This window comes from Epithele typhae, assembly GCF_022376455.1.
Source record: "Epithele typhae strain CBS 203.58 chromosome Unknown BXZ73scaffold_17, whole genome shotgun sequence".
NCBI lineage: Eukaryota > Fungi > Basidiomycota > Agaricomycetes > Polyporales > Epitheliaceae > Epithele > Epithele typhae.
In genome coordinates this window covers 467,654-490,282 of record NW_025954208.1, presented here as the reverse complement: position 1 = coordinate 490,282, position 22,629 = coordinate 467,654, and the positions used below count along the sequence as shown (strand labels likewise).

At 56.8% G+C, this 22,629-nt stretch overlaps 10 protein-coding genes across 10 annotated transcripts; 5 read left to right on the top strand and 5 right to left on the bottom strand.

Moving 5' to 3' along the window:
- Nucleotides 1-726: 726 nt before the first annotated feature.
- On the bottom strand, nt 727-3,493 carry BXZ73DRAFT_89476 (WD-repeat protein; the record flags this gene model as incomplete). Its single annotated transcript, XM_048025289.1, has 9 exons — nt 727-739; nt 1,147-1,268; nt 1,529-1,908; nt 2,006-2,132; nt 2,191-2,398; nt 2,450-2,547; nt 2,612-2,814; nt 2,874-3,093; nt 3,287-3,493. The coding sequence occupies 9 exons, from the start codon at nt 3,491-3,493 to the stop codon at nt 727-729; spliced, it is 1,578 nt and encodes a 525-aa protein (XP_047879002.1).
- A 447-nt stretch (nt 3,494-3,940) lies between these two features.
- Nucleotides 3,941-4,843, top strand: BXZ73DRAFT_89475 (pirin domain-containing protein; the record flags this gene model as incomplete). Its single annotated transcript, XM_048025288.1, has 3 exons — nt 3,941-4,026; nt 4,082-4,222; nt 4,276-4,843. 3 exons carry the CDS (start codon nt 3,941-3,943, stop codon nt 4,841-4,843), a joined length of 795 nt encoding a protein of 264 aa, XP_047879001.1.
- A 1,444-nt stretch (nt 4,844-6,287) lies between these two features.
- On the top strand, nt 6,288-8,029 carry BXZ73DRAFT_45257 (norsolorinic acid reductase; the record flags this gene model as incomplete). Its single annotated transcript, XM_048019476.1, has 11 exons — nt 6,288-6,341; nt 6,396-6,417; nt 6,486-6,554; nt 6,609-6,634; nt 6,686-6,754; nt 6,812-6,925; nt 6,986-7,086; nt 7,140-7,237; nt 7,289-7,351; nt 7,414-7,751; nt 7,817-8,029. The coding sequence occupies 11 exons, from the start codon at nt 6,288-6,290 to the stop codon at nt 8,027-8,029; spliced, it is 1,167 nt and encodes a 388-aa protein (XP_047879000.1).
- A 791-nt stretch (nt 8,030-8,820) lies between these two features.
- Nucleotides 8,821-10,007, top strand: BXZ73DRAFT_76793 (FAD/NAD-P-binding domain-containing protein; the record flags this gene model as incomplete). Its single annotated transcript, XM_048022510.1, has 2 exons — nt 8,821-9,462; nt 9,492-10,007. The coding sequence occupies 2 exons, from the start codon at nt 8,821-8,823 to the stop codon at nt 10,005-10,007; spliced, it is 1,158 nt and encodes a 385-aa protein (XP_047878999.1).
- A 253-nt stretch (nt 10,008-10,260) lies between these two features.
- Nucleotides 10,261-11,673, bottom strand: BXZ73DRAFT_100465 (uncharacterized protein; the record flags this gene model as incomplete). The annotated part of the gene is made up of 3 exons (XM_048014579.1): nt 10,261-10,346; nt 10,399-10,648; nt 10,993-11,673. 3 exons carry the CDS (start codon nt 11,671-11,673, stop codon nt 10,261-10,263), a joined length of 1,017 nt encoding a protein of 338 aa, XP_047878998.1.
- Nucleotides 11,674-12,015: 342 nt separating this feature from the next.
- On the top strand, nt 12,016-12,581 carry BXZ73DRAFT_45308 (DNL zinc finger-domain-containing protein; the record flags this gene model as incomplete). Its single annotated transcript, XM_048019490.1, has 2 exons — nt 12,016-12,383; nt 12,431-12,581. 2 exons carry the CDS (start codon nt 12,016-12,018, stop codon nt 12,579-12,581), a joined length of 519 nt encoding a protein of 172 aa, XP_047878997.1.
- A 152-nt stretch (nt 12,582-12,733) lies between these two features.
- On the bottom strand, nt 12,734-13,373 carry BXZ73DRAFT_76791 (glutaredoxin; the record flags this gene model as incomplete). Its single annotated transcript, XM_048022509.1, has 4 exons — nt 12,734-12,828; nt 12,885-12,955; nt 13,007-13,293; nt 13,347-13,373. 4 exons carry the CDS (start codon nt 13,371-13,373, stop codon nt 12,734-12,736), a joined length of 480 nt encoding a protein of 159 aa, XP_047878996.1.
- A 278-nt stretch (nt 13,374-13,651) lies between these two features.
- Nucleotides 13,652-18,710, top strand: BXZ73DRAFT_45345 (uncharacterized protein; the record flags this gene model as incomplete). The annotated part of the gene is made up of 14 exons (XM_048019499.1): nt 13,652-13,744; nt 13,800-13,989; nt 14,040-15,140; nt 15,191-15,339; nt 15,399-15,588; nt 15,640-15,801; nt 15,850-16,070; nt 16,124-16,840; nt 16,897-17,064; nt 17,119-17,526; nt 17,578-17,797; nt 17,853-18,358; nt 18,414-18,516; nt 18,571-18,710. 14 exons carry the CDS (start codon nt 13,652-13,654, stop codon nt 18,708-18,710), a joined length of 4,368 nt encoding a protein of 1,455 aa, XP_047878995.1.
- A 654-nt stretch (nt 18,711-19,364) lies between these two features.
- On the bottom strand, nt 19,365-20,305 carry BXZ73DRAFT_76789 (uncharacterized protein; the record flags this gene model as incomplete). Its single annotated transcript, XM_048022508.1, has 3 exons — nt 19,365-19,791; nt 20,000-20,091; nt 20,144-20,305. 3 exons carry the CDS (start codon nt 20,303-20,305, stop codon nt 19,365-19,367), a joined length of 681 nt encoding a protein of 226 aa, XP_047878994.1.
- A 377-nt stretch (nt 20,306-20,682) lies between these two features.
- BXZ73DRAFT_100462 (uncharacterized protein) lies at nt 20,683-21,857 on the bottom strand (the record flags this gene model as incomplete). Its single annotated transcript, XM_048014578.1, has 4 exons — nt 20,683-20,754; nt 20,807-21,432; nt 21,494-21,518; nt 21,762-21,857. 4 exons carry the CDS (start codon nt 21,855-21,857, stop codon nt 20,683-20,685), a joined length of 819 nt encoding a protein of 272 aa, XP_047878993.1.
- Nucleotides 21,858-22,629: the final 772 nt, after the last annotated feature.

Here is a 22,629-nt window from a genome sequence, read left to right as displayed (position 1 = left end):
GAAAAAGTGGTCCTGGGCAAGACTTTCGAGGCACGGCGGTACCTGCCCAGGGTCGCGACTGATGTCCTCCTCGCTCCGGAGCTCGGAGTTTGACGAGTTCATTATGGCGCTTTCCGCGTCGGCAAGGCGACAACCTTTTCCAAGGAAAGTGTCCTCGGAAGCACGCGTCTGTAGCCATCATCAACTCGAGCGCGCCAGGCGGCCCGGTACCTGCCGTTGGGGGGTGGGTGTTGATATGTTGAGAACTTGAGGTCACGGCGTAGAGGTACGTGGGAGGCGGCGCGAGCAATAAACCTTGCGCATCATCGCATCATCGTCGCCTTTCGCTGCGTTACCGCTTCTGTCTTCTTGCGCCTGCGAATGTTCCCGTCCGCGGACAAGACCCGAGAGCCGCGGTTGTGGTTCTGCTTTGGCATCGCCAACCTTGTTGTCTGTGGGGGTGGGTTGGGATGATGATGCAGATCGATGTATTGCTACAATGACTTGTGGCGTCCACCTCTGTATCGCCGTCATCTTGGCCCGCCTATACGGCGATGTGACATACCCAGCCCACCCGGTGACGGCGGACCTCCGCCTCCAGCGGGCGTGCCATAGACGGAGCGGGGAACAGGAGAAGCCTGAGCGAGACGCCGGCCGCCGTAACGGGCGGCAACGGGCGCTCACGAAGCTGTCTCCGCCGGTCTGCGGGCGCATCGAAGACTCGGGACTAGAGTCTCTTCCCCCGGCTCAATTTTTCCATCTGTCAAAAGGGCAATAGGGCAGCCACGGATCGTCAGCACCGGAACGCAATAAAGACGCCACAAAAGACAGACAGTGAGGGGTATCAATGACAAAAGTGGCTCTATGCCTCATCCCATCACAGCCGAGACGAAAGTGATGGGATGCAAGAAGGAGCGTCTGAGAACGAGGATACAGAGACAGAGATGACTTAGCGTCTACCTCTCGGTCTCTACCAGGCAAACCCTCTGCGGCCTCAGTTGCGGTCACCATGGTGCACAGTGACCCGGCGACAAACCCGTACCATGCTATGTGCCCCAGGTCTCACGTTCCACGACGGAGCCCCGATGACCGAGGCGAGGGAGATGTCCCCGTTGCAACATGCCCGAACAGCAGGTAGATACACAGCCTCAAAAGAACGTCACGCACATTTTGACGGTGCGGTCGCGTCCGCCGCTGACAAGCTTGTCGGCGACGAAGTCAACGCAGTAGACCTCATCGGTGTGCCCCGGGAGGTCTGTTTTGAGCTTGTGCGTCTTCAAGTCCCATATCTGCAACGGAAGATAGGCGTCAGCCGATGGATTGTGTCCACAAAGGTCCCAAACGACAAAAGATCGGTCGTCATGTCAGCGAACGGAACCCGTTTCCGTGCGTCAACATTTCTGCAAGTAGCAGAATGGGGCGACGAGAGACCAAAAGCTACAGCCCCTTCAGCGCTGCGCAGCCCCGAGAGCCCCGAGTTCCATGCCCCGAGCCCTCGGCCTCGTCCCAGATCCCGAGCCCCCCGAGGCGAACAGACACCGTGGCTTACCTTCAGCGTACTATCCTTGCTCGCACTCACGAGCAGCCGTGAATCCGCGCTCCAAGCGAGGCGGTATACGGCAGCGACGTGTCCCCTTAGAGTTGCGACGAACTTCCCGGTGCGACCGTCCCATACACGGACCGAGTTGTCCCACGCGGCGCTTGCCGCCCAACGGCCGTCGGGACTGAAGGCGACGTGCGCGACCTGGCGTTGATGCCCTGTGAGACGCGCGAGAGGCTTAAGCTTCCCACTGTTTTCTTTCTCCGGGGTGGCGGAGCGGGGAGGGAAGAGCGACCACAGGAACAGCGTGTGGTCATCTGAGCCGGAAATGAGTAGTTCACCGGCGGACGACGCGAGAGCATTGTAGCGCGCTGCGGCGAGGGCTTGCGCTGCGGGATGCGTGTCAATGTCGATCGATATTGGCGGGGAAACCATGGGGCGTGAGGCCTCATGGGACCCAGGGTACAGCGGAGACCGAGGACGCACCTTCTGTCTCAGAGCTTATTTTCTTGCCTAGATGGTCGAACGGGCCCGTGCGCAGCACGAAGTCGGTATTAAGAGTGAGCGTCGTCACCCAGTGCGCATGGTCCTTGAGAACGTGCAAGCATTTCCCCTACGACGGATATGTAAGGGTTGACGCGGGTATGGTAGATTGATGCTTTCTGACTAACCCCGTTGGCATCCCATATCCGCACCGTGCGATCACTTGAGGCGGTGTACAGCACACCCTTCCCATCCAACCCACCGCCTCCCCAGCGGACAGCATTGACGCTTGCAGAGTGTCCCCCGAGAGTATATTCCACGCGTCTGACGAGCGTTGACCAGACTCGGACAGTTCCGTCCTTCGATGATGAAGCGAGTCGGGGGGCAGAGGGGTTCCTACGGTGCGTTAACAACCACACGACCGAGGAAGCCGGCGCTTGCGCTCACAGGTGGATAGGTTCCCAAGCAAGGGAGGTCACCCATTTCGTGTGACCTTTGAGGGAATCACCAATCGGTTTCCCGGTTTTCGGATCCCATAGGCGGACCTGGGAAGCGCCGGTCCAAACGTCAGAGATGTACTCTCGAAGATCCCCTGGAGAACCAACGTACGTGCCCGTCATGCCCACCGGTCGCTAGCTTCCTCTCCATGGCCTCCCATTCCACACATAGCACCCAACCCTTGTGTCCAGACAGCGTATGTGAGGGAGTCTCTGTGAATAGATCCCATAGTCGTGCATTGCAGTCTCCAGATCCTGTCGCAAGAAGATTTCCGGTGGGGGAGAACGCCGCGCAAAGGATAGGCGAAGTATGTCCTGCCCGAGTCAAATCTCTGTCAACGCTTGGGGTAATAGTGAAGCAATACGAGACGCACCTGAGAGTGTGGATGAGCACCTCGTAGCAGGGCGCACTTTGAAGACAGCTTGAGGTGAGCAGTGGATCACGAAAACATCTTCGGGTGTGAACGCTTGGGAGGGATGGGACAAGATGTCCTCCTCGACGGATTTTGTGATAGCAATGCGAGTCGGTGCACCAGCAACTTGAGCATCGGCCGGAAGTGCGATGTGAAAGGAAAACGGGACAGGATCTTCATCCTATGACTATGTCAACATCGCGTCAGACGAACGAAGAGAGGGGAGAGAATGATCATCGGGGCCGTTCACATAATGAGGAAACTGGCGATTTGTTTGGCATATGCGTCGGGCAATCGAGTGCACAGGATCTTTGCGCGAACAAGAACGACCCGAAACTTGGCATGGGTCTCGGACGAGCATGATGATTACATACCTTCGTGTTGAGCTTATTAACGATAGCCTCAAGCCCTTCTCTCGAAACGTTGGCCGGAAGGTTGACGGGAGGTGCGAGTGGTTCTCCGTCATCCTCGCTCACAAATTGGACGAGGATATGAGGCGAAGGCTTAGCGGGCTCCTTCTCCGGCTCTGGGACGCCGTGGTAGACTTTTTGTCTTTTCGGTGGGGGTAGGAGGGTGGCCATAGTCAGCAGGTGGGGCAAGCGAGGATGGTGGCGAGGACCGTGCAAGACGCAAAACCAGAAAAGGATCGAGCTCAAAATGCATTTAGATAAGCACAGGAGGCGCCTAGATCCGCGTGGGTCTTCAACTCCTCAGAAAGGCAAATTCACGCTGTTTCGCCCTGGCCGCGATGACTGCTACGATGATTCACCCATCTCTGCCCGCATTTTGCCCCTTAAGACGACCTTCGTCCTGCGCATATATAAGCCAGACCGCGACCGCGACATCCTCATCATCTCTCATCCACTCTAGCCAAAGTGGCCTACCCCAAGGGTCGCATCTTCCTAGCCCTTCTCCTCTTCACTCTCACCCTGTTCGCTCTCAAGACCCCCCTCACGTCTCGCGCCATCAGTGCCCTGAGGAACACATCGTTGAAAGCCTTCTCGTCCACTTCCACCACGTCATCCACCATGAAGCTCGTCCCTCGTCGGAGTAATGAGCGCGGTCATGCTGACCACGGATGGTTGAAGACTTTCCATACCTTCAGCTTTGCCAAGTGAGCAATCCGTCCGTTCTTTTCTGCGCTTTCATGCCGATATATGATATTTTAGCTACTACGATGCCACCCATGACCACTTTGGGTCCCTGCGAGTCATCAACGAAGATCGAGTCGAGCCCGGGACTGGGTTCGGAACGCACGCGCACCGCGAATTCGAGATCTTCTCGTACATTGTCGCCGGAGAACTTGAGCAGTAAGTTTCGTCTGAGGATGTGTCGACGAGGTATCTGACCTCAATGTGTGCAGTCGCGACTCTATGGGCAACGTCGAAGTCATGAAACGCGGCGACCTCCAGATGACCTCTGCTGGCACTGGCATTCGTCACTCCGAACATCAGCACGGAGGCAAGCAGGTCCACTTCCTCCAAATCTGGGCTACGCCCGACACCAAGGGCCTCACCCCCAAGTACTTCACGCGTCACTTCACCGATGAGGAGAAGAAGGATCAGTGGGCACACATCGTGGCACCCATGGGCGGCGATGGCGTCTTGGAGCAGCGCGAGGCATCCGGACCAGCCCCTGTTCACGCCCCCCTCAGCCTCTTCGCGACCATGCTCTCCCCCCAGGGAAAGCTCTCGTACGCATTTCAAGCGCGCGGTGGGTCTCGCAAAGGCTACGTTCACGTTATCCAAACCTCGGGCTACAACGCGGGCTCGGCCAGCGGGGCGCATGTGCATGTGCACGGCGCCGAGGGTGGCCCGGTCGAGCTCAAGGAGGGTGACGGAGCGTATATCATGGCGGCATCTGGTGAAGAGCTGGCAGTAGAGAATGTGGGCGATAGGGTCGCGGAGGTGCTGCTGTTTGACATGGAGTAGATGTCTTGGGCCGTTCCTTCTTATGTATCAGTATGTGCATATATTGTAATCTCGCACGCGCACAATATACGAAGCTGATCCCCTTGCACAAAGCGCCTACATCCGCTTGACCCCTTCCTGCAGCCATTTCTGCTAAGATTGCAAAGAATCAACAGCTAATCGTGCAGGTATTGTAGGCGACCCGCACAAACGGGTGCACGCGCGAAGCGAACTGACTCACAAATGAGATTCTTCGGGACGACGAGCGTGAAGAGGATCCGTGACCTCAGTGCGTACCGAACCTCCCTCGGTCCATGCCTGACGACCGACGGTCATACACTTGCAGACTTCCGCCTGCTTGTGCTCGAAGGCATACTGCGCCAGCACGGGCATCCGACACGCGCAAAAGTACACTTTCACAGGCCGTCTTTTTTTGGCCGTCCTCGTTTAACGCCCTCGAGGGCAGTGTCCTATGCTGCAGGTAGTACTACTCGAATAGAGCAAAAGAAAGCGAAACAAATTCCACTCCGAAGGGCGGGTAGTCTTGCCGAATGCGCGCTAGCACGGCGCGGCCAGCGCAGGTTTGGTAGAATGGTGCTCGGTTTGGGACTCCACTGCTCAAAGGCGAAATTGCAATCCAAGGGGTCTACGTATCGTCTGCGAACAGCTTCAAAAGTCGCTTACATCCTTTTTTGCAGATTGCTTCATGGGAGAAATGAAGGCTTTCATATATTCTACTTCCATGGCGCCCTGCGATAGCACATATCACCTGGTGCTGTGCAGATGCAGTAAAGCTGATGAGTCGGTGCCCCATTACAAGGCATGTCCTTGTGATCAAGCGGAAGTGTTTTCTCACTGAGAGACTTCAGGTCTAGTACACCGCCTGCGTTGACTAACTGCTCGGTGCCAATGCGCTTTGTTACAGCAAAGTTCTAGACAAAGAAGAGGAGTTTGAATTTCACACTCGCTCAATTTCAAAAGCTTCCTCTGCTCCCATCCCTGACTTCCTGGCCGGCTCTGTAAGCATGCACGACCTGTACAATACAATCCATAGCCCGAACGGCAAACCGGTCGGAGATCTGCACAAGGGATTCCTAGTGAGCTGCAGCTAATTTTGCGTATGCTTCAGCGTTTGAATCGACAGAAAGGGTCTAACTCTCGCGCAATTTACGACACTCTTCAAGCTGCGCTTCCCGGCAAGCTGATCCTGCCCCACATACCGACGGATGAGTACTTTTTCGAATGCGCGAGGTCACGACCCCGGACAAAAACGCTGCTTACCGATATCGTCCATCCTGCTCAGCTGGTTGGATGTCCATAACCCACACGGATTCCCGATCGGCTGGCTAACATTGGGAATACGTGCGTGGGCGTGTGCTGCGTCCCACACATATAATGCTCCACAGGGTGGTGAGCCGGGTGCCTTCACTTAGCCCACTCCAGTCGCCCCTGGCCGTATACCGCTATGTCTTTCTTCTCTCTCCAGCCACCCTCTAAGAACGAGCTCGGGCGTTATCGCGTAACTACCTCTGCTCGCTACGTCTTTTGGGCCAGAGCTCACCTCCCTGTGTAGCTGCTGTCTCCGTCAGCTGGAGGTACGCCGTCCGAAATTCGAATGGTCGCAGTGCGCTCCCACTGACTCGGAGTCCGGCACCTGTGTCAGTGCGTGTATCCCCCATCTGCCTGGGGGCAATGTCTCTCGGTCAGGCTTGGTCCGAGAGCTTCGGTGGTGGTGAGCGAGTTGAACCACAGGTTGATAGAACTGCTTTTGATCAGTCTTTTGTAGGCACCACCCAGGAGGAGGCTTTCAAGGTTGCCTAACTTCATCCCCACCTTTACGCAATACGCTGACACGTTTGGCAGTTCCTTGATACATTCTACGACCAAGGAGGGAACTTCCTGGACACTGCGAACAGCTACCAGTTCGAGGAGGTACGTTGCTCCTCTTACAACTTGTCCGCCGCCGGGTACTGAACAGCGATCCCACAGAGCGAGAAGATACTTGGCGAGTGGATGAAGGCGCGAGGTAATCGCAACGAGCTCGTCATCGCCACCAAGTACACCGTTGCTTACAAGAACAGTGACCCGAAGACGAACCTCAAGGTAATCCATCGCTTTTCTGTGCGAGGATGGAGCTCCGAGGCTGATAGGTCTTTGTTGCAGGTGAACTATCAGGGAAACCACAGGAAGAGCATGGTGCTCTCTGTCGAAGATAGTCTAAAAAAGCTGCAGACCTCCTACATCGATCTTCTCTACTTGCATATGTGCGCATTCATTTCTCTATGTTCTCACGTATCAAATTACTCAATGGAACCAGGTGGGACTACACAACTTCCATCCCTGAGATCATGCAAGCCCTGAATGATCTCATCAAGCAGGGCAAGGTCCTCTACCTTGGTATCTCTGACACGCCAGGTATGCCAGTCTGTCGGACAGTCGCGACTCTTGCTTACTTCGCACTGACAGCCTGGCTCGTTGTCAAATGCAACGAGTACGCCCGTCAGCACGGCCTCGCCCAGTTCGTCGTCTGTGCGTCCTTCTACACCTCGTCTCTTGTTCTTCGAGGAATTTATCCTCTTTTTCGCGCACAGACCAGGGCATGTGGAACGTCGCAAAGCGTGACCTCGAGCGTGAGATCCTCCCTATGTGCCGCGCCGAGGGCATGGGCCTCGCGCCCTACAGCGTTGTCGGCGGTGGCCGATTCAAGACGGAGGAAGAGATCCAGTCCCGCACTGGTTCGCTCCGCTTTGGCGGGCCCCAGACGGAGACGGAGAAGAAGATCTCTGCCGTGCTGGCCAAGGTCGCGAAGGAGGTCGGCGGCGGGGCGAGCCTCGTGAGCATCGCGCTCGCCTGGTCGATCTCGAAGGTGCCGTACGTGTACCCGATCATCGGCGGGCGCAAGCCCGAGCAGCTCCAAGAGTGTATCGACGTGCGTGTTGTGTTCTTTCGGCCCCTATTGTGCGTGGGAGGTGGACGCTGACGCGGGGTCTGCAGGCACTGAGCATCACGCTCACCCCGGCGCAGATTGAGGAGCTTGAAAAGGTGGTGCCGTTCGAGTACGGCTTCCCGTACGGGTTCTTCGGCGGCGACCCCGCGCTCACAGATGGCACTGGCGGGATATTCGTCCAGATGGCGGGCCATACCAAGTTTGTGCTTGCGGAGAAGCCAGTCGCGCCGGGCGTGGTTAAGACGGAGCTGCAACAGTAGAGTTCGTAGAATCAAATCTCGTGCACACTGTTGAATAACACTGTATGGTGGCTTGCTGTACGGAGTCTGTGAGTGTTATTTGAAAATACTGGGATGCGTGGCATGCATCACGGCTGGCACCCGTCCGCGGCTTGTCCCCGCTGGCGCCTATGATGGATCACCAATAAGCCATGGCCAGTCTTGGCCAGCCCGAGCTGCTCTCACCGAAACTCTCAGGCCGCGTCACGCAACGGCAACGGCAACGGCAGCGGCTACCCTGGACCCCACCATGATCAGCCGATCTCAACTTCTTCGGGCTGCCGCAAGTCCGCCTATGCCACAGCTTCGAGGCCGCGCAGGACGTCACATAGGCCGGTGGGTGTATACATACTTCGCGCGCGTTGAGTAGAAAAGGCCCGCCAGCACGCCCGCCAGTCCGCTCGGTCTCGCGCCGCTTCAGGTCGCGTCATGCAACGGCGGCGGCAGCTACGCTCAGGAGTATTGAAGGCCCAGGGCCCGAACCACACTCACGCTGATCGGGCGGGAACGGCCGAAATTCAAATATCCCTGTGCTGCCGCAAGCCTGCGTGTGTCCGGCACAGCTTCAAGGACCTGCCCAGTGGAAGCCGGCGCCCGGGCAACTGCACTTCCACAACGAAACTCTCACGTAAGCACTACGCTACACCGGCTGGTGGGTGTATACATACTTCGCGCGCGCCGGAGTAGAAAAGGCCCACCAAACCATGATGCTTCGCCAGTTCGCTCGTCAGTCCACTCGTCTTCGCGCACTTCTTCGCACACCTTTCTCTACCATGTCCCCCACTCAGCCTCGCATTGCCATCGTCGGTGGTGGCCCCGCCGGCTTCACCGCCCTCCTCACTCTCCACAAGCGCGGCATTCCTGCCACCCTCTACGAGCGCGAGGTCAGCGCGACGTCCCGCTCCCACCTCGGCGGCACCATCGACCTCCACTGGAACTACGGCCAGCGCGCGTTCCGCGAGAACGGCCTCCGCGAGGTCTTCGACTCTGTCTCTCGCCCCGAAGCCGACGAATACCACATTGCCGGCAAAGACGGCGTGACCCTCGTCGCGATCCCCGCCAGCCGCAAGACGAAGCCCGAGGAGTTCAACCCCGAGATCGACCGCCCCGTCCTCCGCAAGATCATGATCGACGCCGTCCCCCCCGAGTCCATCAAGTGGGGCCACGCGCTCGCGTCCGTGCGCGCGCTCGGCGGCGGCGAGCACGAGCTCACGTTCACCAACGGCACCACCACCGTCTGCGACCTCCTCATCGGCGCCGACGGCGGCCAGTCGCGCGTCCGCCCGCTCGTCTCCCCCGCGGAGCGCATCTACACCGGCATCAACGGTGCCGAGATCTCTCTCGCGCCCGGGGTCATCGACCGCGAGGACATGGCCGACCTCGGGGCAGCCATCGGCAAAGGCACGCTCTTCGCCGTCGAGGCCGCCACGTCCTCTTCGTCCAGCGCACCGGCACCGGCCGCGTCCGCACCTACCCCTGGTTCCTCGCCCCTGAGGACTGGAAGCTCCCCGAGGACCCCTCTGCGGCGCGCGCCGCGCTCCGCGAGCGGTTCGCCACCTGGTCGCCCGTGCTGCTCAAGCTTATCGACCACGCGGACGACGCGGCGGTGTACCAGCGCGCGCTGTACATGCTCCCGGTGGACCACACCTGGACGCACGTCGACGGAGTCACGATCGTAGGCGACGCGGCGCACCTCATGACGCCCTTCTCGGGCATGGGCGGGAATGTCGCGATGCTCGGCGCGCTGGAGATGGGGATTGCGGTCGCGGATGCGATCAACGCGGGGGCGACGAGGGAGGAGCGGGAGGCGGCGATTGCGGCGTGTGAGGCCAGCACGTTCAAGAAGGCGCAGAAGTGGGCGCAGAAGACGTTTGAGGGCCAGGAGAAGGCGTTCCAGGAGGGGACTCCGGGGAAGCTCATGGACGAGATGAACGCAAGCGCTGTCGACAAGAATGACTAGTTGTTGATATGTGCTGAAACTAATCAACACGTAGACGTGCTCAGACGTGCTCGGACTGTGGATTTGTAATGCTCGGATAATAATCTTCTGAAATGCACTGCTTGACCACATTTACGGAGGACATTTCTACGTGGTTGACACTTATTGAGCGAGTGTTCTCAGCCTGTGAGCCTCCGTCTAAAGGTCGAGTGCGCCGTTGTTTTTAGGTGCTCGTCACTGCTGCCGGGACGGCCATGCGTGCACCACGATCCGGTCAAGCCGGTAGCGCAGGCCTCGGAGGAATCTTAGGACGCGTCCGTTCAATAATCTTGTCGATGCCGGCAGAATACTGGGCGGGGTCTGTGCCATGAAATGAGTGGTGATTTGGTTAAACACGAATCTGGCGACTCACTCCAGTGAGCAACACCTTCCATCGGGTATGGCGCGTAAGCGGTGAACAGCTTGCCGGCTTCGTGGAGCCTTGAAAAGGTTGCACGAAGGGGTCCGAGTTCGGTTTGGGCGGGGGGTAAAATGAATATGACCGCCCTGGGATTGTAAAGGTTGTTCGAGAGCACTTTATCGACCTTGTTGAATTCGAAGACTTCCCGCGCGTTCGCTTTGTAGTCAGGCAGGTCGATAACGATGATCTCTGCCTCCCTGAGCTGTGAGAAAAGATAATGGTATTCGTGGATTCGGTTTTGCTCTCTGTTGAAGATATCGACGCGCTCCCAGCAGGGTATGCACATCAATAACGTAGTCGCTGTGCACGACCACAATTTGAAATCTTCCCAGTTGATCGAGGCTGAGGAGATGCATAATGAGCGTCTCGAGTCTCGTACCACCGACTCGAACACTTACGACGATGATAGTTCCAGTACTGCTTGCAGTTCGTCCTTCGCCCGCATCGGAGAGACAAATGACGAAAATGAGGGCCGTGTTCCCGGGTAAAGAAATGTAAGTGTGAGTTGAGACTTCCATCATATAGGTCCACACTAAAAGTCCGCACAGTTTCTGGAATGAGGAGCGGGGAGAGTAGAGGAAGAACACGGATACTGCCGAAGTCGCAATGAAGCTCGCGGATGGAAAGGGATTTTTCAGGAACGCTTGTTGGAGAGTAAAATGATCCAGATGTCCTCCATGCGTAATCCAGCAGGAGGGTGTCGACGCGAAAGAGCGAAAGTAGCTTGAGGAGCGGGTACAGCCCATCGATGCCGTCTTGATTTGGTCCGCTGCACTTCTCTAGCCTCAGCAGTTTGAGGGGCTTGGGCTCTGGTACGGGCTGTGAATCCGGCGGGGCCTCTTCGCTGGACTCCAGCGAACCCATTTGGAACTCAATGACCCATGCGTTGATCTCGCTGAGACGAGGGAGGAGTTTGACAATGCGGGCAACGGCGTCGACGGAAATGACCGCCGTCTTCTTTTCGCCGATTTGTGGTTTCGTTCCAAGGGTAAGGGTTCGGATGTGAGGACGAAGACTTGAATATGACTCGAGATATGTAGAGAAGGCGCAGAACCTCTTCGCGGTCTCGAAAGAGACGTGGGAGAACACTCGTGCGGACGCAACTTCATGCCACGAGCGACAGACGAGAGAACAGGCGAGCAGGTCTGGAGGGTCGAGCAGAACCAAAATGAAATCGAACTGTTCTTGCGGGAGATCCTGGATCGGATTGCGATACCCGGGTTTCATAGAGTGCACTCGCTGGCTGCGCGAGGCTTTCTTCGTTCGAGGAGCCATGCACGAGTCTGTACGTCCGTTGTTAGCGTAAGAAAATAACTCCGTTATGCTCGAGGAATGGGCCCACATAGCGACGCTTTGTGGTAGTTATCCGGGGTAGGTACGAAGGTTCGTAGTGGTCGTCGTTGGTGTAGAATTCGCACCCCGTCGGCCGATCATTGTCATGTACGACACGTGATCCTGTCGCGTGCGTCGAGTCCCCAGTGGCACCGCTGCCTCATCCTTAAGTGTCCTCCGCACCTTGGGAAGACTCCCCACCATCTACCCCGACGCTCGCACAACATTGCGCTTCGCATGTCCTTGCTACGCCACGCCCTTGTACTCCGGCAGCCCAGCATCGCTGTGCCACCAGCATCCGCTTCGCTTCGTTCACTTCGGCTCTACACTCGTTCGCAATTGGGTGCGCGATCGTTCTCGAGAACTCCAACATGGCGCAAGGAGAAGCCTTTTGCCTCGTCACAACACTCGCATCCTGCTCCCACAAGCACTGAGGCCGACGGCGCGCCTCAGAAACACCTCACGTTCCAGGCACCGGAGCCCAGGCTTTCTATAAGCTTCACATGCACGGTGGAGGGGTGCTCTCACCGTTCGACCCATGAATTTACGAAGAGGAGCTACACGAAGGGCATCGTGATGGTGGAATGTCCAGGGTGCAAAAATCGGTATGGTCTTTCGCTACACATCTAGCTCACCCTCTAACTGTTCATAGGCATCTCATCGCCGACAACTTGGGCTGGTTCAAGGAGAGCACCCAGGACGGGAAGCTCAAAACAGTCGAGGATCTGATGCGTGCAAAGGGCGAGAAAGTGAAGAGAGGTGCAATAGATGCCGCAGGTGTGGTCGAGTATGCGCCGGAATAGATCCAGGCTCTACCAGCCGTTTTCCCCACTCGTACCCCACGGGTACGTTCCGTGACTCATTTATTAATATGTGTATATGAATACATCCAGCGACGGAGGGCCGCGCGAAGAGGGAGTGGAGGGTGCGACGTCGAGGGGGTTACTGCTGTGTTTTACTGGGGTGCGGACTGGGGTTCCGCCGCCACCTCCTCCTGAGGGATGATGCCATTCGTCACAAGCAGTTCGTCGAGCTCTCCAGATTGGTGCACTATTCCGCAAGTGCTGGTTGGCGCAAGCATACGAGAGGAGACACAAGGGACGTACTGTTGATGAGGATGTCGCAGCCACCGACGAACTCACCCTTGACATAGAGCTGGGGTACTGTCGGCCAATCACTGTGCGCGCCTATGTCAATGCACCAGCTTAAGAACAAGAGACGGACGCACGAGAACTCCTTGATGCTCGACCTCAGTTCGCTATCCTCCAAAACATTGAACGTCTTCATCTTTTCCGGAGGTACTCCGTGGATGTCCAGGACCTGGATTGCTGCCCGCGAGAAGCCGCACTGCGGTGCGTCGGGCGTGCCCTTCATGAACAGCACGACTGGCGTCGAGTCAACCGCTTTCTGGATCTTCGCCCGCGCATCGTCGGTAATGAACCTCCGCGCAATGCGCGCCGAAGAATTGGCGAGCGCGACCGCTGGCACGCGAGCCGGCGCGCGAAGGGCAGTGACCTGCAAATGCATTAGTCTGACTCACAGAAAGATTTTATCCGCAGTAGACCTACAGAGGAACGAAGAGCAGTCCTGAACATGGTCGTGGTAGGAGGAGAGATAGTGGTGAGAGCAGGCTAACGTCTGCTAACGTGGAGGTAACACGCTCGCGACCCTCGTGCTGAGTGAGAGTCGCTCAGACTCGGAGCGCTGGGTCGGCCGGCTCCCGGAGGTTAAGGCTTCTGCGCCTAGGTTAGGGTCGACACGCGCTTTAGATCTCCGCGCGAAAGCGCGTCTCATGTCGCGCGCATGGACGCGTCCGAGACCACCTCGTATTCATCTCTCTGCGTGCCTTCCTCACTTTCCTTTACGCGCCGAAATGTCGAGCAGGGCGCGTCAGAGCAAACAAGACAAGTTAGCCAAGCTCGCTGAGCTCAAACGTACCAGAGAGGGCGGGAAGAGGGAGTACAAGGTCCGCGACGCGTTGATTCGATGCACGCGAGGACGTCGCGCTGATTTCTTTATAGGTCGAAGAGGACAGCAGAATATATGACACGGTCACAGATGCCCAGTACAAGACGATCGTGAAGGGTCGCCTTGCCCGGGACGACTTCGTGGAGGATGATGGTGTCGGAGGATACATGGACAACGGTATGGATGACTTCGACGAGGCAGAGAACCAAGAGGAGAGCGAGGATGAGAGGTCACGGACGAAGTGTATGTTCAATCAGCTTTGTTGGATGTTTTGGTTTTCATACAGGGCACAGCGAAGAAGGGCAAGGCCGTCAAGAGCAAAGCGAAAGCGAAGCCTGCCCCTCCGCCCCCCTCCGTTCAGCCGTCCATCAGCGCGTATCGCCCAGTAGTGTCTGAGGACCAAGAGTCTGACCTTATGGCAAGCATTCTGGGTGATATGGACGCCATCCCTACGAAGCCAGCCCCTACGAAGTCGCGCAAGCGCAAGCCCGAACCCGACTCCGTATTCGACTCCTCCCTCGCACACTACAGCAGCATCACGTACCGGCGGAACGGCGGGTACAGCAGCGGGGACCCGGACTTATCTTCCGATGGACCCATGGATGACGGCACTGGTGCTCTGAGCGGGGACGACACCTTTATGAGCCCGAAGAAGAAGCAGAAGACCGAAACCCCAGGTATCCTCCCCGCGATCGAGCGTATGGGCAAGCTCGACGTCGAAAGCGGCACAGACAGCGACTTCGGTGGTGTCGACATGGGTGCATTCATGGATGTGGACGACGACGACTTGGAGTGGGACGAAGGGTCAAAGCCCAAGACGAATGTCAAAATGGAAGTCGACGAAGAGCAGAAACATTTGAAGCCCATCAATGGTAACACCACGGAGAAGAAGGTCAAGAAGCTCGACGATGACCCGTCATGGTTATCTATCCATGCGACATTGAACGTGAAGACAGAGGACACCATCGACCTAGCTACTTCCAATCCCTCTCGAGCCGCTTCCTCTAACCTCTCGGTCCTCGAGGAGGACGGGTCGCTGCGGTTCTACTGGGTGGACTACCTGGAGGCTGGAGGCAAGTTACACTTCATCGGCAAAGTGCAGGACAAGAAGTCACAAGCATGGGTTTCTATCTGTGTAACCGTCGAGAACCTCCAGCGCAATCTCTTCGTATTACCACGCGACTTGCGCGTGGAAGAGGACGATGAAGGGAACACCTACGAGACGGACGAGGTTCCGGCTCTCCCTGACGTCTACTCGGACTTCGACCGACTACGCAAGAAGGTCAAGATTAGTGGCTTTAAGGCGAAGTTCGTCGAACGCAAGTACGCATTTGGCGAGAAAGACGTTCCCCGAGGAGAGCACCAGTGGATGAAGGTCGTTTATCCTTTCACAGGTGAGAGCTGTCTAGCCCGTCACATGGATGCTGATGGCCAAATGCCATAGAGCCGCAAATTCCGAACAACGCGTCTAGTCCGAATTTCTCTCGGATATTTGGTACGAACACGAACGCCTTCGAACTCCTTGTGTTGAAGCGCAAAATCATGGGCCCATGCTGGCTGAGAATAAAGAACCCAGAGATCGACAATAAGGGAGTAAGTGTCTTCTTGGCGTACAAGTTCCTCCCATCTCACAGCTATCGCCAACTGGATAGATTTCCTGGTGCAAAGTCGAAGCGACGGTCTCCGACCCGAAAGACATCAATCCCATCGCGGACTTGGACCCTGATTTGCCTAAAGAGAACCCTCCTTTGACGATTGTTTCGCTGAGCCTGCGCACCATTGTCAACCACCGAGAGAACATCCGGGAAATCGTCTGCTTAACCGCACGTATTTGGTCTAACAGTGAGCGCACTTCATCGGTCACGTTCTGTCTCCATTTGACGCGTTCTCCAGCGAACATTGATGACCCGACACCCCCGGAGGAGCTACCCTGCGTCGTGAAGACATTCGTGCGGCCATTGGACCGTTTCCCACCCAACTTTGAGGAGCAAACGTCAGGGAAAGGCGGGATCACCGCGCTCGCATCGGAGAAGCACCTGCTCACCAGTCTCATCAGTACGTTGTCTAATATTCTTGCCGAACTAATGGCTGATAATGCTTTAGACACGATATACCGAACTGACCCTGATGTGATCGTTGGCCATGAATTCCTTGGCGTGTCGCTAGACGTGCTGCTCCAGCGCATGCGGCACCACCAAACGGAACACTGGTCGCGTATAGGGCGTTTCAGGCAGTCACGATGGCCAAACATTGGTCGCCAAGGGTCAAACTTACGCTTCCTAGGTGGACGATTGCTCTGTGATCTCGCGAGCGACAGCGCCAAGGTATGTTCCCTGTTCAGTTGCTCCCTGTGCTCAAGACTGATTGTCATTCGTAGAAAATGATCACGTCGACCACGTGGTCACTCACTGAGATGTGCCACACCCATCTTGAGCGCGATCGGCCCGAGATCGACCCGGACGACACCGCGAGCTACTTCGACAGCGCTGTGCGTTCGCCGGAGCGGCTGATCATGTTCGTCCGGCACTGCGAGCTCGACGCACACTACCAGATGGCGCTCACCCACAAGGTGCAGCTCCTCCCCCTCACTCGACAGCTGACGAACCTCGCGGGGAACGCGTGGAACAAGACGATGAACGGCGGGCGCGCGGAGCGCAACGAGTACATTCTCCTGCACGAGTTCCACCGGCTCAAGTACGTGTGCCCGGATAAATTGTACGGCAAGAAAGCAGCGACGGCGGCCAAGGCGGAGGAAGACGAAGACGGGGACGCGAAACCCGCGACCAAGGGCCGGCGCGATAAGTACAAGGGTGGGCTGGTGTTCGAGCCGAAGCGTGGGCTGTTCGACAAGTTTATCCTCGTCATGGACTTCAATTCGCTGTACCCGAGTATCATCCAGGAGTACAACATCGACTTCACGACCGTCGAGCCCGTCGAAGACGTTGACGATCAAGAGCAGATGGCGGAGCCGCCAGAGGATCATGTTGCTCAAGGCGTGCTGCCGAAGATTATTGCCACCCTCGTCAGCCGTCGTAGGCAGGTCAAGCAGCTGATCAAGAGCGAGAAGAAGGCGACGAAGGCGCAACTCCTCCAGGTAAAGCAACCACTGTCGTTTTCGGTCATCCGTGGCTAACGCGCGAGCCATCGTAGTGGGACATCAAACAAATGGCATTGAAGCTGACGGCCAACGCCATGTATGGTTGTCTCGGTTTCGAATTCTCAAGGTTCTACGCCCGTCCACTCGCTGCGCTCACGACGTTCAAGGGTCGTGAGATTCTTACGCATACGAGGGAGCTCGCTGAGAGTATGATGCTCGAGGTGAGTTTCCGTACCCTCTTGCACCTCGTAGGGTCGGGCTCAAAAGTCTCGTAGGTCGTTTATGGTGACACGGACTCCGTCTTCGTCAACTCCGGGGTGACGGAGCTCGATGCTGCCCTCAAGATCTCCAACGAGTTCAAAAAGGCGGTCAACGAACGCTACCGGCTTCTCGAGATTGACCTTGACGGCGTCTTCAAGCGCCTCCTGCTCTTGCAAAAGAAGAAGTACGCTGCGATCAAGGTGGAGGACCTCACCCGGACTTCCACCGAGGTCAAGGGTCTCGACATGAAGCGGCGAGAATATTGTGCGCTTTCAAAGGCAGTGTCACAATTTGTTCTCGACCAGATCCTGTCCGGGGAAGCGACAGAGAATGTCGTGGAGAACATTCACGAGTATCTCGCGACCTTTGGCAAGGACGTGCGGGCAGGCAAGATCAAACTGGAAGAGTTCATCATCCACAAGGTCGGTTTCCTTGATTTTTATTGGCGTTGACTGTTGCTGATGTCTTCACAGCGTCTGGGCAAGAACCCAGAAGATTACCCCGACGCGAAGAGCCAGCCGCATGTCCAAGTGGCACTACGCATGAAGGAGAGAGGAGGCACGGCCCGCGGCGGAGACGTCATCCCTTACGTCTTCTGTCTGGGAGAAGGCGGCGAGTCCGCAAAGACCGCGCAAGCAGACCGCGCCAAACACCCCGACGAGGTTCGCAGAGACAGTGAAAACCTCAAGCTCGGTGAGCCCATCATCCTTCTTCGGTGGCGTCATACTGATTCTGTGGCGCGTTCCAGACTACGAGCACTACCTCTCCCAACAAATCCTCCCTCCCATCGAACGTCTCTGCGAGCCTATCGAAGGCACCGACCGCGCCCGTCTCGCCGAGTGTCTAGGGCTCGACCCCGCCCGCTTCCGCTCCTCGGTCTCCGGTCCAACCTCCGACGAGCTCCAGTTCGCAACCCTCGACTCTTTACTCCCAGACTCTGAACGGTACAAAGACGCGGAGCCTCTGACGATCCGTTGTCGCGCGTGTCAGGCAGAGCTCGCCGTCGCGCCGCTCGCAGACCGCGCGGGTTCGATCGTACAGCCCGCGGGGCTAACATGTACCGGGTGCCGGGTGCAGCTCGGGGTAGCAAGCATGCAGACACAGCTCGAGGTGCAAGCACGGCAGAAGATTGCGCGCTTCTACGAGGGATGGACGGTGTGCGACGACCCGACGTGCGGGCACCGGACGCGAGACATGGGTGCGTACGGGCGGCGGTGTCTGCGCGAGGGGTGCCAGGGGAACGTCGCATTCGAGGTGCGTTATTTTGTCGTGGCGACACTTGCCCTCGGAGGCTGATGCGGCTGGGCAGTACTCGGACGCAAAGCTGTACATGCAGCTGAGGTACTACGTGTCGCTCTTCGACGTCGATCACGCGATAGAGGCGACGAAAAATCGGCCTCGGGACACAGATGGTGCGTCTGTTCTAATTCATACTCGACTGTCTATGTGCCGACAGTATCTTGCAGTCCACAACGCTCTGGTTGCACTCGGCAGCAGTCAGCGTGCGGTGTGCGTGTATCTCAAGGAGGTTGCCCAGAAGTATCTGGACCAGAGCGGCCGTCGGTGGGTGTCGATGAGCACGTTGTTCTCGTTCATGAAGGTGTAGTCGCCATGTCAGCCCCTGTTTTCTATGCACTGTATCACTACTCATCACTGCTAGTGTATCGCTATTTACGCTCTCCGTACAAGTAATTATATTGGATGTTTCAGTTACACTCTTTGAGTGTGCGCACGAAGACACGTTCTACAACTGATACATCGCAAAGGAGAGTATGCACATGACGCCCCTGACAGGCCAAAGGCATGTCCCCCATGTGTGTGGTGACGTGCTACTCAGCAGCGTTGAGGCCAGGCCTCAGCGGCCGGCGTCATACACGACACTAATATCTCCTTTGCTCTCTTGATTAGCGGGATATGCGTGGCATCGAGCACAAAACCCGGACTCTGAAGCTTGTCCTCTCGTTCAAAACCGTACTCACGAGAGCGGATTGCGACAAACTCCGCGACCGAAGTGATGCGACACACCGCATCGCTATAGATCGCTACGTTGGGCATTTCGAACAAGGGCTGTCTGGCAGAACAAGGACGACAGATTCTGACCTCGCCACCACTTTCTCGGTCTTGAATCTCCGCTTATTCATCTTATAACTTCCTCGTACGACATACTTTGCGGTCATTAATGTACTTCTTTATTTACGGGGTAGCTTGCTTGCGCGACGTTCGGGGGGCGGCTCTGCAACCGGCGACCGGTCGTGTTTGCCTAGCAATAGATTCTTGGTAGTTTTGTTGCCGCTTGGGCGACGCGCCTGGGGCTGCTTTGGGGCGAGCAATAGGTCGTAAATATCCAGCGCGCTGCTAGGTTGATCCTCCGGGGCTGGCGCGGACGGATCTCCTCAGAACTTTCCGTCTCTTCCTCTTCTGACGGGGCGAGTCTGGCCATCGCTTCTTCGCGCTCCAATGATGTCGTGTCGGGGAATTGTGGGTATCGTGTGCATTCTTTTGTCATGGAAGTCGCTTCAACGCTGTCGACGGTCTCCACTGAGTTCTCCACGCGATTGTCGGTCTTTAGAGTGAGAGCCCTGTCACGTAGAAACTTGGCCCAGAAGTCGTAAACGAATTCGGGATCCTTCCATTTGTCCTTGACGTCTTCACCGTGCTCCGGAAGGGGGGAGTGTAAGACCAGCATTCTGTATAAGTATCCTCTTTGCTGACGATCTCGATTCCGCTGACGTAGGTTCGAGTCTCGGCATTATCGCGCTTCCCTGCACCTCCCCAGACCTCTTTGACAGCACGGAACTCCGAGGTTGATCAAACATGTTACTGAAGATGTAGACGAGCTTGAGGGGCGGGAAAGTGTGGGGCTGCCGGGGTATTGCGCTGCAGATCACGACGTACAGTAGGGATTCCACGTCGTCCTCGAATCGATGCCACCCTTCGTGATCGTTTTTCCATCTCAGGACGCGAATAGACATGTATCGCCATGTACCCTATATACATATTAACTATCAGAGTCAATCTATGAGAGGATGAGCAATTCACCGTTCGCCCTTGCTCAACCGCGTTGCCATCTGTATCGATGGGACAAGACGTTTCCCAGTCAACAAGATAACGAGTGTCAGAATCTGCCTCCTTGACGAGGATAATGTTGTTCGCGCTGATGTCCCGGTGGATTCGTCTGTCTTTCTCCAGAGCATCGCGCATTGCTGCTCAGATGAACATCAGCGCAGACATCCGTGCACCTTGGATGGTCTTACCAGTGAAAACATCGTGGTGCTAGATAGCAATTCTTTGACGCCCCTTACAGTCTTCAGAGGCATACCGACAGTTCCCAGATAAGACGATAATGCCGTCGTTCCGCCTTCCGGGGCCATAGTCCACCAACGCGGCACACCCAGGCTTCCGAAGCCGCCCATAAATGAGTGTGGACTGCATTTCACTCCCTAAGAAACACTCAGCAAGGAATTTTAACGCGCGGAAGAAACAAGAACTGACTTTTCAAACGATGACGCTCTGGCGGATACTCTTCCAAGCTTGACACTGCCAGACCAGATAAGGAACGAATCGTACGCCGAGATCCGTCAGACAACGCAAAGTTTCTCCTTCCACTTCTTCTGCCCCGCCATGTCGCCAGGTGTCTTTGATGAAAACCACTTCGTTCGTCGTTGCATCGACCGCCCAATACCCACGCGTACCCCGGCCAACCAGGGAGGTCGCCGAAGTCGCGGGGCGGGAGAAAAGAAACCTGCGCGTGTTCTCCTCCGAAGCCGAGAAACGGAAGTGGAGGACATCCGTGGCGTAAACGCGTCCCGGGACATAGTGTTGTCGGAGAGCCTTCTCCAGGTCCTGGTGATCGGCGATTTGAAGTCGAAGATACTTGCGGATAGCACCAGCGAAAATCTCATGCTCAGTCTCCACAGCGAGCTTGACGGAAATATCGTGTCCCCGTCCGGAGTCGGTTGTCTGCGAAAATCGCCAGATGAACTCGCATAAGATGTCCGGATGCCTACGCATATCGAAACCCTCCGCGACGACACATCCAGCATGATCCCATCGGAGAAGGCGAGCACGCGAGCCGTGGACGCTGACAGTGAAGAGGAACCAACGAGGCTGACGGTCGAAGATCTCTGTGACGTAGGATGCGTGTTGACCGAAAAGATCGTGGATGGCATGGTGCTTGCGTTCACTGGGTGAGAATGATAGCAGTTCGCGATCCGCTTCGTTCACTGAGCCCTTCGGAGGATCGGTGAATGCGTCGCGGGCGGGATCAGGGGAGATGTCGACGAACAGTTCGGCGTAGCCGAAGTCTATGCGAGACGATTCGACGAAGGCTATGCGGCTCCAACATCGCGGTTGCTTGTGGTGTAACAGCAGATGTCGGGCTTCATGTACCCGCGGCGGTGTTGAGGGCTATGGCCTATATCGAAACGGAGTCTGCTTGGTGGACTGTGAATGCCTGCAAGACTACTCACCGGTGGCTCATGAATCTCATTGTTTGACTCTACTCTGATGGACAATTTACTGAAGGCGCCCTCTGCTCGCCAGCCATGCACTGCAATCTTCTGGGTGGGAAGAAAGGTGGCGACAAACTAGAGAGGTGGCATGGGCCCCACTATGCACGTCCTCATGTTGGCACCATGGTCCTTGGCCCTTGCTCGACCTTTCTCTTCTCCACGTCCACCTCGTCAGATAGTTCCAAGGCGGGATTGAGCCATGTTGGTGTGTTGTAGACGCACCCTAGAGAGGGCTTGGCCATGATGGCGGAGCAAGACAGGGTGCGATGGTACCGAACGAAGCGGTGGGGATGCTGATCATCATGTGTGCAACAGGCAGGAGTGTGCAGGTATAGTAGTAAAGCAACAAGGAACAAAGACTCAGAAGAGTGTAGGGACGAGAGGCTGAGGGCGTACGCGGAGGTGAGCGTGATGGCCGTGCGCGACGGTATCCGGAGCGAGAACGCGACGATGGGAGAGGGTTGATCGCGATCGAGCTGAACGACGGGCCCGGGCCGTGAAAGCATGCCGACGCGTCTTCAGTTGCACAGCACGAAGGGTCCAGACTCTACATATGAGCGCGGCGGCCACGACGGGCTGTGCGGTGTCGCGGAGGAGAGCACAGAGATCGCCACGAACCGTGAATGCATTGGGGGAGGCGGAGGGGCGGCGTGCTCGTGTGTGGTCGACGCCGGAGGGTGGGTCGTAGCCATTGGAGCATTCCAGAACGGGGATGAGGGGGTATCTGAGAGTACTTGCAAAACGTTGGCTAAGGCCTGGAGACGACGTGGACGGACCAGGCCAGGCCTGAAAGCTTGACAACGGACCTTCTCTAGTCTGTAATCAAGTAATATGTGGCGGCGAGCGAAGCAGGTAGTGTGATGAAGCTACATAAGATGAGAGCCACTGGAAAAGCGCAGGATCAGGCTCCATCGCAATGTGCTCTGTTGGCCGTCTTGTGGGTCCCCGCGATCATGTACGGTTGTGGGCCTGCAGCCCGAGTCTACTTTCGTGACGCATGGGGGTGAAGCTTTG